The sequence below is a fragment of the Danio rerio genome, chromosome 4 (assembly GCF_049306965.1).
Source record: "Danio rerio strain Tuebingen ecotype United States chromosome 4, GRCz12tu, whole genome shotgun sequence".
Classification (NCBI taxonomy): domain Eukaryota; kingdom Metazoa; phylum Chordata; class Actinopteri; order Cypriniformes; family Danionidae; genus Danio; species Danio rerio.
The window spans coordinates 53913756-53927471 of record NC_133179.1 but is presented as its reverse complement, the minus strand read 5'-3'; the positions used below and the strand labels follow the sequence as shown (position 1 = coordinate 53927471).

The 13716-nt window shown below is 42.5% G+C and overlaps 1 protein-coding gene and 12 non-coding genes across 17 annotated transcripts in view; 9 read left to right on the top strand and 4 right to left on the bottom strand.

Moving 5' to 3' along the window:
- zgc:174314 overlaps positions 1-13716 on the top strand; it is a 144651-nt gene that overhangs the window by 43800 nt on the left and 87135 nt on the right. For 3 of the 5 annotated variants that reach the window (XM_068219472.2, XM_073945363.1, XM_068219473.2), the window contains one exon: positions 335-1944. The exons of 1 other annotated variant lie outside the window; for it this stretch is intronic. In XM_068219472.2, the coding sequence (XP_068075573.1) occupies positions 335-1329 (995 nt within the window). In that variant the 3' untranslated portion in view covers positions 1330-1944. Of the gene's footprint in view, positions 1-334; positions 1945-13716 lie in introns of those variants that run through there. One more of the 5 variants, NM_001114486.1, reaches the window with a different exon arrangement.
- On the bottom strand, positions 5226-5298 carry trnar-ucg (transfer RNA arginine (anticodon UCG)). The gene has a single exon. It is a non-coding gene; the product is annotated as a tRNA-Arg (tRNA).
- On the top strand, positions 8772-8843 carry trnae-uuc (transfer RNA glutamic acid (anticodon UUC)). The gene has a single exon. It is a non-coding gene; the product is annotated as a tRNA-Glu (tRNA).
- Positions 8932-9018, top strand: trnay-gua (transfer RNA tyrosine (anticodon GUA)). The gene is given in 2 exon segments: positions 8932-8968; positions 8983-9018. It is a non-coding gene; the product is annotated as a tRNA-Tyr (tRNA).
- Positions 9104-9175, bottom strand: trnae-cuc (transfer RNA glutamic acid (anticodon CUC)). The gene has a single exon. It is a non-coding gene; the product is annotated as a tRNA-Glu (tRNA).
- Positions 9471-9543, top strand: trnar-acg (transfer RNA arginine (anticodon ACG)). The gene has a single exon. It is a non-coding gene; the product is annotated as a tRNA-Arg (tRNA).
- On the top strand, positions 11002-11073 carry trnae-uuc (transfer RNA glutamic acid (anticodon UUC)). Its single transcript has one exon. It is a non-coding gene; the product is annotated as a tRNA-Glu (tRNA).
- trnay-gua (transfer RNA tyrosine (anticodon GUA)) lies at positions 11162-11248 on the top strand. Its single transcript is given in 2 exon segments — positions 11162-11198; positions 11213-11248. It is a non-coding gene; the product is annotated as a tRNA-Tyr (tRNA).
- trnae-cuc (transfer RNA glutamic acid (anticodon CUC)) lies at positions 11334-11405 on the bottom strand. Its single transcript has one exon. It is a non-coding gene; the product is annotated as a tRNA-Glu (tRNA).
- Positions 11700-11772, top strand: trnar-acg (transfer RNA arginine (anticodon ACG)). Its single transcript has one exon. It is a non-coding gene; the product is annotated as a tRNA-Arg (tRNA).
- trnae-uuc (transfer RNA glutamic acid (anticodon UUC)) lies at positions 13232-13303 on the top strand. The gene has a single exon. It is a non-coding gene; the product is annotated as a tRNA-Glu (tRNA).
- trnay-gua (transfer RNA tyrosine (anticodon GUA)) lies at positions 13392-13478 on the top strand. The gene is given in 2 exon segments: positions 13392-13428; positions 13443-13478. It is a non-coding gene; the product is annotated as a tRNA-Tyr (tRNA).
- Positions 13564-13635, bottom strand: trnae-cuc (transfer RNA glutamic acid (anticodon CUC)). The gene has a single exon. It is a non-coding gene; the product is annotated as a tRNA-Glu (tRNA).

The following is a 13716-nucleotide window of genomic DNA, read 5'->3' as shown; positions in this document are numbered from 1 at the left end:
AATATTCTGCAAGGTATATGATCTGATTTTGAGCCGAAACCTCAGACACATTCTGGGAACACCAAAGACTTATTTTACATCTTGTTAAAAAAAAACAAAAAAAAAAACTCTCCATTACTCTCCATTAATAAGTTATCCCTTGGTTCTTTTGAGCACAAGATATTGTAAAAAAAAATGCAAGCTTCCTTTGTGTTTCAAAAGAAAGGAAATGTTTAAAACCACATGACGGAGAGTAAATGTTAATTTGTTATTTTTATTTGTGGGTGAAACATCCATTTAATGCTTGTCGCTTTGAGCCTTCATTCTAAAGTTCACTTTTTTGTTGTTTTTTAAGACCTGATGGTGCTGAAAGAAGAGACTCATCAATGCAATGAAATGGAAGAGAAACATCAAGACATAATGGCTGATGAAAAACCCACACTGACTAAAAAGACTTCATCACGTGGAAGACCTCGGAAATCCAAATCTAAGTGTAATTTCAGCAGTAAACAGCGTAGAAAGACTTTTAGTCAAAAGCCAAAGCTTGATGTTCACATGAGAGTTCACACAGGGGAGAAACCTTGCACCTGCAAACAGTGTGGAAAAAGCTTCTATACTATAGGAAACTTAACAGTGCACATGAGAATTCACACTGGGGAGAAGCCTTACACCTGTGAACAGTGTGGAAAGAGTTTTTGTAAAAAAGAAAACTTTAAAACCCACATGAGAATTCACACTGGAGAGAGGCCGTACACATGCCAACAGTGTGGAAAAAGCTTCTATCATTCAGGAAACTTGATAATGCACATGAGAATTCACACTGAGGAGAGGCCTTACTCTTGCCCTCAGTGTGGAAAGAGTTTTAAGCAAAATGGCAATCTTGAAGTCCACATGAGAACTCACACTGGAGAGAAAAGATTTACTTGCACACAGTGTGGGAAAAGTTTTGTTAAAAAACAAAACCTTGACATCCACATGAGGATTCACACTGGAGAGAAACCTTACACATGCACAGAGTGTGGTAAAAGTTTCACATATAAAAGCTCACTCAATCACCACATGAGAACTCACACCGGAGAGAACCCGTTTGCATGTGCTCAGTGTGGAAAGAGCTTCTCAACCAAATCTAGCCTCATGAACCACATGAATGGTCACACTGGAACCATAGTGTTCACATGTGATCAATGTGGAATTAAACTCAAACGCAAAGACTACATTAGGCGACACATGAAGACTCACTCAAGAGAGGATCATTTTAGATGCAGTGAGTGTGGAAAGGGCTTTACCCATAAAAGAAGCCTCAGCGCTCACATGAAGCTTCACAATGCAGAGCAGAGTCCTGAAAAATGAGGCCTTGTCCACAGAAACACGGGTATATTCAAAACGGCAGCTTTTTCATGTAGTTTGGCTGTTCATTCAAGTGAAGTTTATTTATAAACTACTTTTGAGAGGATCACATGCTTATGATTGTCCACAGCTGGTCCAGCATTAGCTAAAACATGATTTACCAATCAGATGATTCCAAACTCACTATAAATAACCAGAGTTTTTTTACCTCAGTTATTGGTTACATGCAGGGCCGGATCAAGCTGAACTGCCGCTCTAGTCAGAAGACAGTCATGCCGCCCTAAACCCCAATGTGAAAACGAAAGTGACCGGTTATGAAAATGAAGCAAGGTATCGTGTACCTCTTTTCTGCTGCCCTATGCGCGGATATAACTGAGGACGCGGGTGGTGAGGGAGGTGTTGCAGACATAACTGAGGACGCGGGTGGTAAGGCAGGTGTCGCGGACGCTGCCCTCTCTCTCCGTGCCGGCCCTGGTTACGCAGTTATGCCGTTTGTTATAAAGTAGTGTCTCACAGACTGTACTTTGGTTTAAGGTACTTGAAGACGGATGAGTTAACATCACTGATGAGGACCTACACTATTAGTTGTCTTCAATAAAGTCTTCTCCCTGTAAGAACTTTGGTCAGCTTCCTTATTTCATCTGTTAGAGTCATCTATACATTGGCAAGCCACACAAGAACGGTTAAGCCAAATACAGCAACATATAACAATGTGCTTCAACTTATTATGAACCAATAACCATATTTGTGCACAGTGCACATCTGCAAATAGTTTATTAATTTACCAAACAAATGATCTGCTCTGAAAAGAGAATTAGAAAGATTAGGGAGGAGAAAATATTTGAGGAGATGCAGGGAACACTGACCTACACCCTCAGATTGTGTTTTTGATAATTCACATTGTTTGATTGTCACTCGCCTGAACAAACAAAGATTTACATCCAATTTTGTGCTTTTGTCTGCAATTCCACAAAACTTGGATAAACTCCTGTGGTGTGAACTCGCTGTAAGGCAGTGACAGTGAGCGACCGAGACAGACTCCCTGAAGCCCTGTTCAGACAATGCCATTTGCCAGTTACGACAGATTAGATTTGTGTCAGATTATGAGATTTTAACTTGATCAACTCTTGATGTGTTGTGGGAAACAAATGAAGACTTTGATTTCAAAACACTACACATTTATTTTGATGGACTAATTTGAGAAAAGGAACAAGTTTTCTTTCTGAAGACAATTACAGTCTCTGTAGACAACTTGTTGCCTTTAAAGATGCAATGTGAAAACTCCCATATTACTACAAATAAATGTATTTAGATTCATTATTATTATTAGATTCATAAATGTATTTAGATTCATTATTATTATTATTATTTATATTATGATATATCTATAATCTGGAACAAAGAAGTGAATTGCACTGATTCTAGAGAAATTAGTCAAACTGACTCTCATGTGTCTTGAGATTGGCTGTTTGATGCACTTGTGTGTATTGTGATTGGCTGTTTGCTGCACTTGTGTGTATTGTGATTGGCTGTTTGCTGCACGTCACACTTTAAGCTGCATTTGCTCCAGAGTTGATCACAAACTAAAGTAAACTTTACGGTTTATATCAAGCCTTGTCAAATCATTTAACATCGCCGTAACCAGGTTGGGTTTATTTGATTTTGTCAACTTCCAGAGCTTTATCTTTTAACCAGGAGAAGGAGGGAAAATGCACTCACTCTGCATAGTGACATCTTAAAATAGTATTTAAACTAGCCTAATAGACCAGGGGTTCTCAACCTTTCACAAGCTGCCCCCACCCCCAAAAGCTGGTTCATTGCAGTTGTATATAGTGTATATAAACTAAATACGGCCTCATGTTTTATACGTTTGCAGCCTCTGCAACTTCTGTCCATCATAAAAATTTATTTGGATGATTTGACTTTCCGCCGTTTTCTAAAGTCTATGAGCGCAGCACAAACAAACTAAATTGACATACTGCAGTCACACTTCAAAATGTGGTGCTTTTACATTTATAACATTTGAGCACAGTTCAGCAAAATACGACCTGACGACCAAGAGATCTTAATTTACCATCACCAAACGATTAAATATGTGGCACTGATTTCATACAGAGTTCATACAGACACAGCCTAATAAAAATCAAGGTTTTTTAAGCACTTTTTCCAGCACCTATTTTTATTTTCAAAACTGACACGCAACGTATTGAACACCTGAAATGTATTCTCAGCAACCCATTAAAGCATTGCATAAGAACCATCTATTGATTTATTAAAGAAAACATTAATAAGATATAATAATTAGTTAATAATATATTTATAATTAAGAATATAATAAACCAAAATTGACACGCAATGTATTGAACACCTGCAATGTCTTCTCAGCAATTAATAAAAATACTGCATTGGAACTATCTATCGATTTATACAATTAAAAAAAAACATTTATTAACAACAATAATAATTGATCATATATTAATAATATAATAAGCCTGCACTAAATGTGCCTGTGATTTTTTTATTTTATTTGTTGATGTTCTCTCACAGATGACAAGTTTTAGTAAATAATACTAATATATTACAAATTACTCTTTTAAAAAACTACACTGAGTACTAGTTAATTACTTTTGAGAAAAACTCAGATTTTCATTATGGCCCTTTTTAAGAATAAAACTATTTAAATGGTTTAACTGCTTACATCACAAGGCTACATATAGGAATTTGCATTAACAAAGTATGGTCGATTTTTCCTTTCATGACATTGACTCAATTTCAATAGTACTGGCACAACTACCACATACTTTAAAGGCCATAGAGACACTTTTTGTCCATTTGTAAACAATACTTCCAAGCTTTGAAATGTTTAATTAAAGTATATGATGAAAAGATTTAAATTTGGGGTTTTATTTACATATTGTACACTATTGTCCTTATTTGCTCATTGTTGCCTATACAACATTTTATTTTACACTTGATCTTAAACTGAAATAATTTTACACAAGGACAAGGACACTGTCAGTGATAAAATAATAAAACAAATGACTTCGTTTCACTTGAGGTATTTGAAATATGACGACTCTACATTTCTCAAAGCAGTGCTTTAAGAGCCTTATTGTTTATTTTGATAAATGTAACAAATTGTTTGACCTGTAATGCCTGCACAATTTAGTGATGCTTTAAGACCAATCAGAACACCCCTATTATGTATAAATCACATAAATACCTCATCCAGAAACATTTCTGGCATAATTATTTTGTCGTAAAGAAATAAAAAGTTTCACCTTTGCTAAAAGTTCTGGTAGTATAATATAATAACAGTGTTATTTGCAAACTCTAAATAGCGAAATCATATTAGCAGCCAATGACTACCAAAGTACAACATTGGTCACAGTCAAATAAACAGTGTTAATGTTGTTTTTAAGTCATACTTGCATGCTAATTCTGATCGAATATTCAAAATTAAATGGTAAACAATATAGAGACTTCTAAATGAACGAATGTGTGAATATAAAAAAAACTTTACCTTTATAACTCGCCATCGGGAGAGAAGAGAGTGAAACGTGTTTATAAAAAATGTAAAATATATTACAATTTGTTTATGAAATAATGACTGTTTTGGTCTAATTTAGCAGCAGAAAGAGATCCGATGAATCCAAACAAAGATAACAAATTTGCACGTCCCCAAGTGTCTGGCTTAAGAAGTTCTTGTAACTCAGAGAACAGCACTTCAGGATCCCTATTGCTTTCAGACGATCTGGTGTGTACACCTAATGACAAAACAGCTTCTCTGACGAGTTTTCCATTGTCATGTCTTTTTGACCTAAGGGTATGAACCTAGCTTTTTGAAGGTCACACTGGATTGTGCTGCACAGCCAACTTCAAATGAACTGCATCAAAGACAACCCAGGTGGGACTTGAACCCACAATCCCCTGCTTCGAAGGCTGGTGCCTTATCCATTAGGCCACTGGGCCATGTCACTAATTTCTATCAAGTATCTCTTGTATGCCTTCAACAAGACTCTTCTTCAGGGCTTGTTGGTCTCGTGCTATGATTCTCACTTAAGGTGCGAGAGATCCTGGGTTCAAATCCTAGATGAGACCTATGTCTGTCACAGAAAAAGCAGTGGTGATGTGCTGTCTAGGGTGTTTATATGTTAATTGTAGCACATTCAGCTGTGTTTTCAGTTAATGAACATGTTGTGGACTTCTGATCTAAATCAGTATAACTTGTACGATTATACAGACAAAAAAGAAGCGTCCTATCGGATTTCTTTGAAGGATTTCAATTAGAATTATGATCATATTTTGCAACCATTCCTATAGGATTGTTTTAAAGTACAATACATAAAAATCCTTTAGGATAATTTCTACAACATTTTAATTGGATCCAATTTATATCTTAATTAAGATATGCATTTCTATTGTCTCTCTTAGCCTATTATACAATAGTTTTGAATGTTTAATGCACAAATTTCCAAACTAACATGTCTATACCAAAAACATATACAATGTCGCTAGCCCAAACTGTGGGCTGGCCCACTCAAAACAGACGTTCACTGTGGGCCCATAGCAAGTCCGCACAAAGTGTAGTGTATATAGCCACAATGGGCGAAGTATAGGTATACTATCTGGGTCAGAAGTATGTCCTATGAGCATGCTCTGTGGGCATTTAGTAATTAACAAGTAAGGTCCCACTAATACTAAGTTGAGTCCAGGCACAAAATGTGCCTATAAGGTCCCAGTAAAGCCCTTTTATGCAGGGCCATTGTGGCTTTAACACAAAACAAAACTAGTTCACTTCTACTATGTAGCAAAATAGCACAATATCACTTCAACTGCATAATTACATATTTTGAAAGCATAAAGTAAAATCAGTAATAAATGAAGCATCTAAAAATATAAAGACAACATGGACTATTTTTAAAAGGTTTGGGACAAAACTGCTTTAGTTTATAAAAATGCAGATATAAAAGTAACCTTGTAAATAATTATTCCTTTTTAATATGTTAGCTTTTCCATTTGAATATGTTAAAATATAATTTATTCCAATGATGTTAAAGCTGCATTTGAGGCATTTGTGTCCTAAATAAAATAATTTGAGACAAAACAACAAAACATATAAAAATATACTTAGTTAAAAGAAAAACAAAGTAAGATTTTCATGTTTGTATTTTCTCTACCATTTGTACCTTAAAGGGTCACGAAACTCCAAAACACATTTTTTGAGCTGTTGACAATCATATATGTGTCCCACACTGCTAAAAACAGTATTAGGACACAAATATTTCACTAAAAAGTGTAAATTGGTTGTTTTTGCGTTATTTCAAGCAAATTTGTACTTCTGGTTTGAAACTAATTTTTGAAGCTGCGTCTCAACCATGAGATAATAGCGTGTATTCCAGCGTGCAGACTGGATGTCTGTGCCAGAGTGTGTCTTATTACGTCTTACAGTGCGGCTCGAAGGACATCTTTTGCATTCAGAGCTGCTTTCGTGAAGAGATCATCGGCAACACTGCTCGAAGTTTACCATGGAGGTGAAAAGGAAGCTCCCTGACAAGGAATTGAACCCAGGCCACAGCGGTAAGAGCACTAAGTCCTAACCACAAGACCACCAGGGAAGGCCTGGCTAAAGGTTGCCCTCTAGCCTAGCTGTGGGCCTCCACCCAGGTGTGCTGCAGCTGCTCTGACAAAAATAACTCTAACGTTTGCAACCTCCTCCTGGAGAAGAGAAAGTCTCAGAGCCTGGTTCACAGTTCTTCTATGGAGGGACTGTCACATGCTCTGTGTAAAAGCATCCTATCGACACCACAACTTGCCATGACAACAAAGCACAGCATGCGTTGAAGGAACTCCATGTTTACCGGTCCATGTCCTCTTTCCAAACAGCATGCTAATGAGCACTCCTTGAACAGTGTGTGCCAGTGGCGCAATGGATAACGTGTCTGACTGATCAGAAGATTCTAGATTCGAGTTTTGGCTGGCTCGATCAGGATTTATTGCATTGCTCTCAGTCAGTGCACTGCAGTTGCAGTTTGCCCCTGCCAGAGTTGTTTGGTTCTACTTTGGAGTGGATCAAGTTTCTGGGGCTGCCACGCCAGAGCCTGTGGGGTGCTCCCCTGGGATCAAAGTCTGCCCCAACTGCTCTCATATCTTGGTCCCGTACATCCCTCAGGACTTCCAGAAGAAACTAGTACACCCACTCTCCTGGGAAGACAGCAGTGACAGCTTGTAGACCAAAATGTTTGCTGTGAGGCTAAGGCGTTCTACTGCAGCACAGATAGGCATTCGAAAAGCAGACAATATTCAAAAACAAAGTGCCAACCTAAAACAAGATTGCAGTCAAAATGACCACCTCAGACAAGTGTGAGCAATGTTTCAGTCTCTGTTATACGTCGGCAAATATGCCACACAGTGCAGACGCCCATACTACTGAAAAGGAAGTTACCTGACTGAGAAAGGTATAAATAGAAATCGGAGCCTGCTCCAAACGACCTGGTCAGCCCCAAGTGGGCTGTAAAAACCTCCTGGAGTTTTCATTCATTTAATGTCTGGTACTAGACACTGCGTCCAACCAGTTATGTTTGAATGTCAAACCTACCCCAATCCTTAAACCAACCTCACAGTTTCCTGCTGTGTTTTATCAACCTCCTAACCTACCCCAACTCTTAACCCAACCTCACAGTAACAAACCTCCATGTGGGTTTCATTGATTCAATGTCTCGTACATGGCACAGAATACAACCTATCGCAGTTTATTAAAATCACACCTACCCCAGCCCTAGGCCCAACCTCACGGTAACCTGCTGTGTTTTATTCAATTTTACTCCTACCCCAACCTTAAACACAACCTCAGAGTAAGCAGTTTATATATTTTTTTATTTTTATGAATGTCTACTACAGCTACATCAATCGCAAACCCAGCCTACATGCGGCATAAGTGCCTACCACTTAGAGGTCATCCAGCCGACTTGCTGTGTAATCTCCTCCACTTGTAGGTCTCTGAGCTGCAGCAACACCTAAGGGCTCTGACACACAGACACAAAAGAAACCATTGCTTTTAACCTACTCTTGGAGAGGAGAGAGTCTCCGACCCTGGATCTCAGGTCTTCTATGGAGGGACTGTCAGGAATCCTGTAAGAGCATCCCATCCACACAACCTCTTGCCATAAAAACAAAGCAGAATGTGTGGTGAAGGAACTCCGGGTTGACAGAGTCTTGTCCTTGCTTCAAGCAATGTGCTAACAAGGTGCTGAACAGAGTGACGGTGGCACAAAGGTTAGCGCTTATGACTACGGATCAGAAGATTCTCGGTTAAGGAAACCAAGAAACTGTGTATGAGAGAGTGCGTAAGTGTATGAGTGGCACTTGTGCAAGCGGAGCAGGGACGTGCCAGCGATCAGAATGAACTGGAGTTTGTGCCAAGACTGGGTTTCAAGAGTGGCAGTTCCCATATGGTCTAGCAGTTAGGATTCCTGGTTTTCACCCAGGCGGCCCGGGTTCGACTCCCGGTATGGGAAGGCTTGAGTGCTTTTGCTTCTGTCCTTTTTGGCCAGCGGTCGGACTGCAGCTACCTTATAGGATGTGGTTGTGGAACTGCCCCGTAAGCCTTCGATAGCTCAGTTGGTAGAGCGGAGGACTGTAGGTGGGATAATGGCAATCCTTAGGTCGCTGGTTCGACTCCGGCTCGAAGGACACCTTTTGCGCTCAGAGCCGCTTTCTTGCCTTCACCAAGTTAGTTAACCAATCCTCAAAGTTCAGCATGGAGGTGAAAAGGAAGTTCCCTGACCGGGAATCGAACCCGGGCTGCAGCGGTGAGAGCGCCGAATCCTAACCACTAGACCAGCAGGGAAGGTGTGCGTAAAGGTTGGCCTCAAGTCTAGCTGTGGGCCTCCACCCAGGTGTGCTGCAGCTGCTCTGACAAAAATAACTAACGTTTGCAACCTCCTCCTGGAGAAGAGAAAGTCTCAGAGGCTGGATCACAGTTATTCTTGGGAGGGACTGTCACATGCTCGGTGTAAGAGCATCCTATCGACACCACAACTTGCCATGACAACAAAGCAAAGCATGCTTTTAAGGAACTCCATGTTCACCGAGCCGTGTCCTTTTTCCAAGGACCATGCTAATGAGCACTGCTGATGCGGACTGGGCCAGTGGCGCAATGGATAACGCGTCTGACTACGGATCAGAAGATTCTAGGTTCGACTCCTGGCAGGCTCGTTCAGGATTTTTTTGCGTTGCTCTCAGTGCAGTGCGGTCGCGGTTTTCCCCTGCCGGAGTTGTTCGGTTCTACTCTGGAGTGAATCGAGTTTCTGGGGCCGCCAGCACAGAGCCTGTGGGGTGCTCTCCTGGGTTCAAAGGCTGCCCCAACCGCTCTCATGTCTTGGTCCCGTACATCCCTCAGGACTTCCAGAAGAAACCAGTACAGCCACTCTCCTGGGAAGACAGCAGTGACAGCTTGTAAACCAAAATGTTTGCTGTGAGGCTAAGGCGTTCTACTGCAGCACAGATACGCATTCGAAAAGCATACAATATTCAAAAACAAACTGCCAACCTAAAACAAGATTGCAGTCAAAATGACCACCTCAGACAAGTGTGAGCAATGTTTCAGTCTCTGTTATACGTCGGCAAATATGCCACACAGTGCAGACACTCATACTACTGAAAAGGAAGTTACCTGACTGAGAAAGGTATAAATAGAAATCGGAGCCTGCTCCAAACGACCTGGGCAGCCCCAAGTGGGCTGTAAAAACCTCCTGGAGTTTTCATTCATTTAATGTCTGGTACAAGACACTGCGTCCAACCAGTTATGTTTGAATGTCAAACCTACCCCAATCCTTAAACCAACCTCACAGTTTCCTGCTGTGTTTTATCAACCTCCCAACCTACCCCAACTCTTAACCCAACCTCACAGTAACAAACCTCCATGTGGGTTTCATTGATTCAATGTCTCGTACATGGCACAGAATACAACCTATCGCAGTTTATTAAAATCACACCTACCCCAGCCCTAGGCCCAACCACACGGTAACCTGCTGTGTTTTATTCAATTTTACTCCTACCCCAACCCTAAACACAACCTCAGAGTAAGCAGTTTATATATTTTTTTATTTTTATGAATGTCTACTACAGCTACATCAATCGCAAACCCAGCCTACGTGCGGTATAAGTGCCTACCACTTAGAGGTCATCCAGCCGACTTGCAGTGTAATCTCCTCCACTTGTAGGTCTCTGAGCTGCAGCAACACCTAAGGGCTCTGACACACAGACACAAAAGAAACCATTGCTTTTAACCTACTCTTGGAGAGGAGAGAGTCTCCGACCCTGGATCTCAGGTCTTCTATGGAGGGACTGTCAGGAATCCTGTAAGAGCATCCCATCCACACAACCTCTTGCCATAAAAACAAAGCAGAATGTGTGGTGAAGGAACTCCGGGTTGACAGAGTCTTGTCCTTGCTTCAAGCAAAGTGCTAACAAGGTGCTGAACAGAGTGACGGTGGCACAAAGGTTAGCGCTTATGACTACGGATCAGAAGGTTCTCGGTTTACGGAAACCAAGAAACTGTGTATGAGAGAGTGCGTAAGTGTATGAGTGGCACTTGTGCAAGCGGAGCAGGGACGTGCCAGCGATCAGAATGAATTGGAGTTTGTTCCAAGACTGGGTTTCAAGAGTGGCAGATCCCATATGGTCTAGCGGTTAGGATTCCTGGTTTTCACCCAGGCGGCCCGGGTTCGACTCCCGGTATGGGAAGGCTTGAGTGCTTTTGCTTCTGTCCTTTTTGGCCAGCGGTCGGTCTGCAGCTACCTTATAGGATGTGGTTGTGGAACCGCCCCGTAAGCCTTCGATAGCTCAGTTGGTAGAGCGGAGGACTGTAGGTGGGATGATGGCAATCCTTAGGTCGCTGGTTCGACTCCGGCTCGAAGGACATCTTTTGCGCTCAGAGACGCTTTCTTGCCTTCGCCAAGTGAGTTAACCACTCCTGAAAGTTCAGCATGGAGGTGAAAAGGAAGTTCCCTGACCGGGAATCGAACCCGGGCCGCGGCGGTGAGAGCGCCGAATCCTAACCACTAGACCACCAGGGAAGGTGTGCTAAAGGTTGGCCTCAAGTCTAGCTGTGGGCCTCCACCCAGGTGTGCTGCAGCTGCTCTGACAAAAATAACTAACGTTTGCAACCTCCTCCCGGAGAAGAGAAAGTCTCAGAGCCTGGATCACAGTTCTTCTTGGGAGGGACTGTCACATGCTCGGTGTAAGAGCATCCTATCGACACCACAACTTGCCATGACAACAAAGCAAAGCATGCTTTTAAGGAACTCCATGTTCACCGAGCCGTGTCCTTTTTCCAAGGACCATGCTAATGAGCACTGCTGATGCGGACTGGGCCAGTGGCGCAATGGATAACGCGTCTGACTACGGATCAGAAGATTCTAGGTTCGACTCCTGGCTGGCTCGTTCAGGATTTTTTTGCGTTGCTCTCAGTGCAGTGCGGTCGCGGTTTTCCCCTGCCGGAGTTGTTCGGTTCTACTCTGGAGTGAATCGAGTTTCTGGGGCCGCCAGCACAGAGCCTGTGGGGTGCTCTCCTGGGTTCAAAGGCTGCCCCAACCGCTCTCATGTCTTGGTCCCGTACATCCCTCAGGACTTCCAGAAGAAACCAGTACAGCCACTCTCCTGGAAAGACAGCAGTGACAGCTTGTAAACCAAAATGTTTGCTGTGAGGCTAAGGCGTTCTACTGCAGCACAGATACGCATTCGAAAAGCATACAATATTCAAAAACAAAGTGCCAACCTAAAACAAGATTGCAGTCAAAATGACCACCTCAGACAAGTGTGAGCAATGTTTCAGTCTCTGTTATACGTCGGCAAATATGCCACACAGTGCAGACGCTCATACTACTGAAAAGGAAGTTACCTGACTGAGAAAGGTATAAATAGAAATCGAAGCCTGCTCCAAACGACCTGGTCAGCCCCAAGTGGGCTGTAAAAACCTCCTGGAGTTTTCATTCATTTAATGTCTGGTACAAGACACTGCGTCCAACCAGTTATGTTTGAATGTCAAACCTACCCCAATCCTTAAACCAACCTCACAGTTTCCTGCTGTGTTTTATCAACCTCCCAACCTACCCCAACTCTTAACCCAACCTCACAGTAACAAACCTCCATGTGGGTTTCATTGATTCAATGTCTCGTACATGGCACAGAATACAACCTATCGCAGTTTATTAAAATCACACCTACCCCAGCCCTAGGCCCAACCACACGGTAACCTGCTGTGTTTTATTCAATTTTACTCCAACCCCAACCCTAAACACAACCTCAGAGTAAGCAGTTTATATATTTTTTTTATTTTTATGAATGTCTACTACAGCTACATCAATCGCAAACCCAGCCTACGTGCGGTATAAGTGCCTACCACTTAGAGGTCATCCAGCCGACTTGCAGTGTAATCTCCTCCACTTGTAGGTCTCTGAGCTGCAGCAACACCTAAGGGCTCTGACACACAGACACAAAAGAAACCATTGCTTTTAACCTACTCTTGGAGAGGAGAGAGTCTCCGACCCTGGATCTCAGGTCTTCTATGGAGGGACTGTCAGGAATCCTGTAAGAGCATCCCATCCACACAACCTCTTGCCATAAAAACAAAGCAGAATGTGTGGTGAAGGAACTCCGGGTTGACAGAGTCTTGTCCTTGCTTCAAGCAAAGTGCTAACAAGGTGCTGAACAGAGTGACGGTGGCACAAAGGTTAGCGCTTATGACTACGGATCAGAAGGTTCTCGGTTTACGGAAACCAAGAAACTGTGTATGAGAGAGTGCGTAAGTGTATGAGTGGCACTTGTGCAAGCGGAGCAGGGACGTGCCAGCGATCAGAATGAACTGGAGTTTGTGCCAAGACTGGGTTTCAAGAGTGGCAGATCCCATATGGTCTAGCGGTTAGGATTCCTGGTTTTCACCCAGGCGGTCCGGGTTCGACTCCCGGTATGGGAAGGCTTGAGTGCTTTTGCTTCTGTCCTTTTTGGCCAGCGGTCGGTCTGCAGCTACCTTATAGGATGTGGTTGTGGAACTGCCCTGTAAGCCTTCGATAGCTCAGTTGGTAGTGCGGAGGACTGTAGGTGGGATGTTGGCAATCCTTAGGTCGCTGGTTCGACTCCGGCTCGAAGGACATCTTTTGCGCTCAGAGCCGCTTTCTTGCCTTCGCCAAGTGAGTTAACCACTCCACAAAGTTCAGCATGGAGGTGAAAAGGAAGTTCCCTGACCGGGAATCGAACCCGGGCCGCGGCGGTGAGAGCACCGAATCCTAACCACTAGACCACCAGCGAAGGTGTGCGTAAAGGTTGGCCTCAAGTCTAGCTGTGGGCCTCCACCCAGGTGTGCTGCAGCTGCTCTGACAAAAATAACTA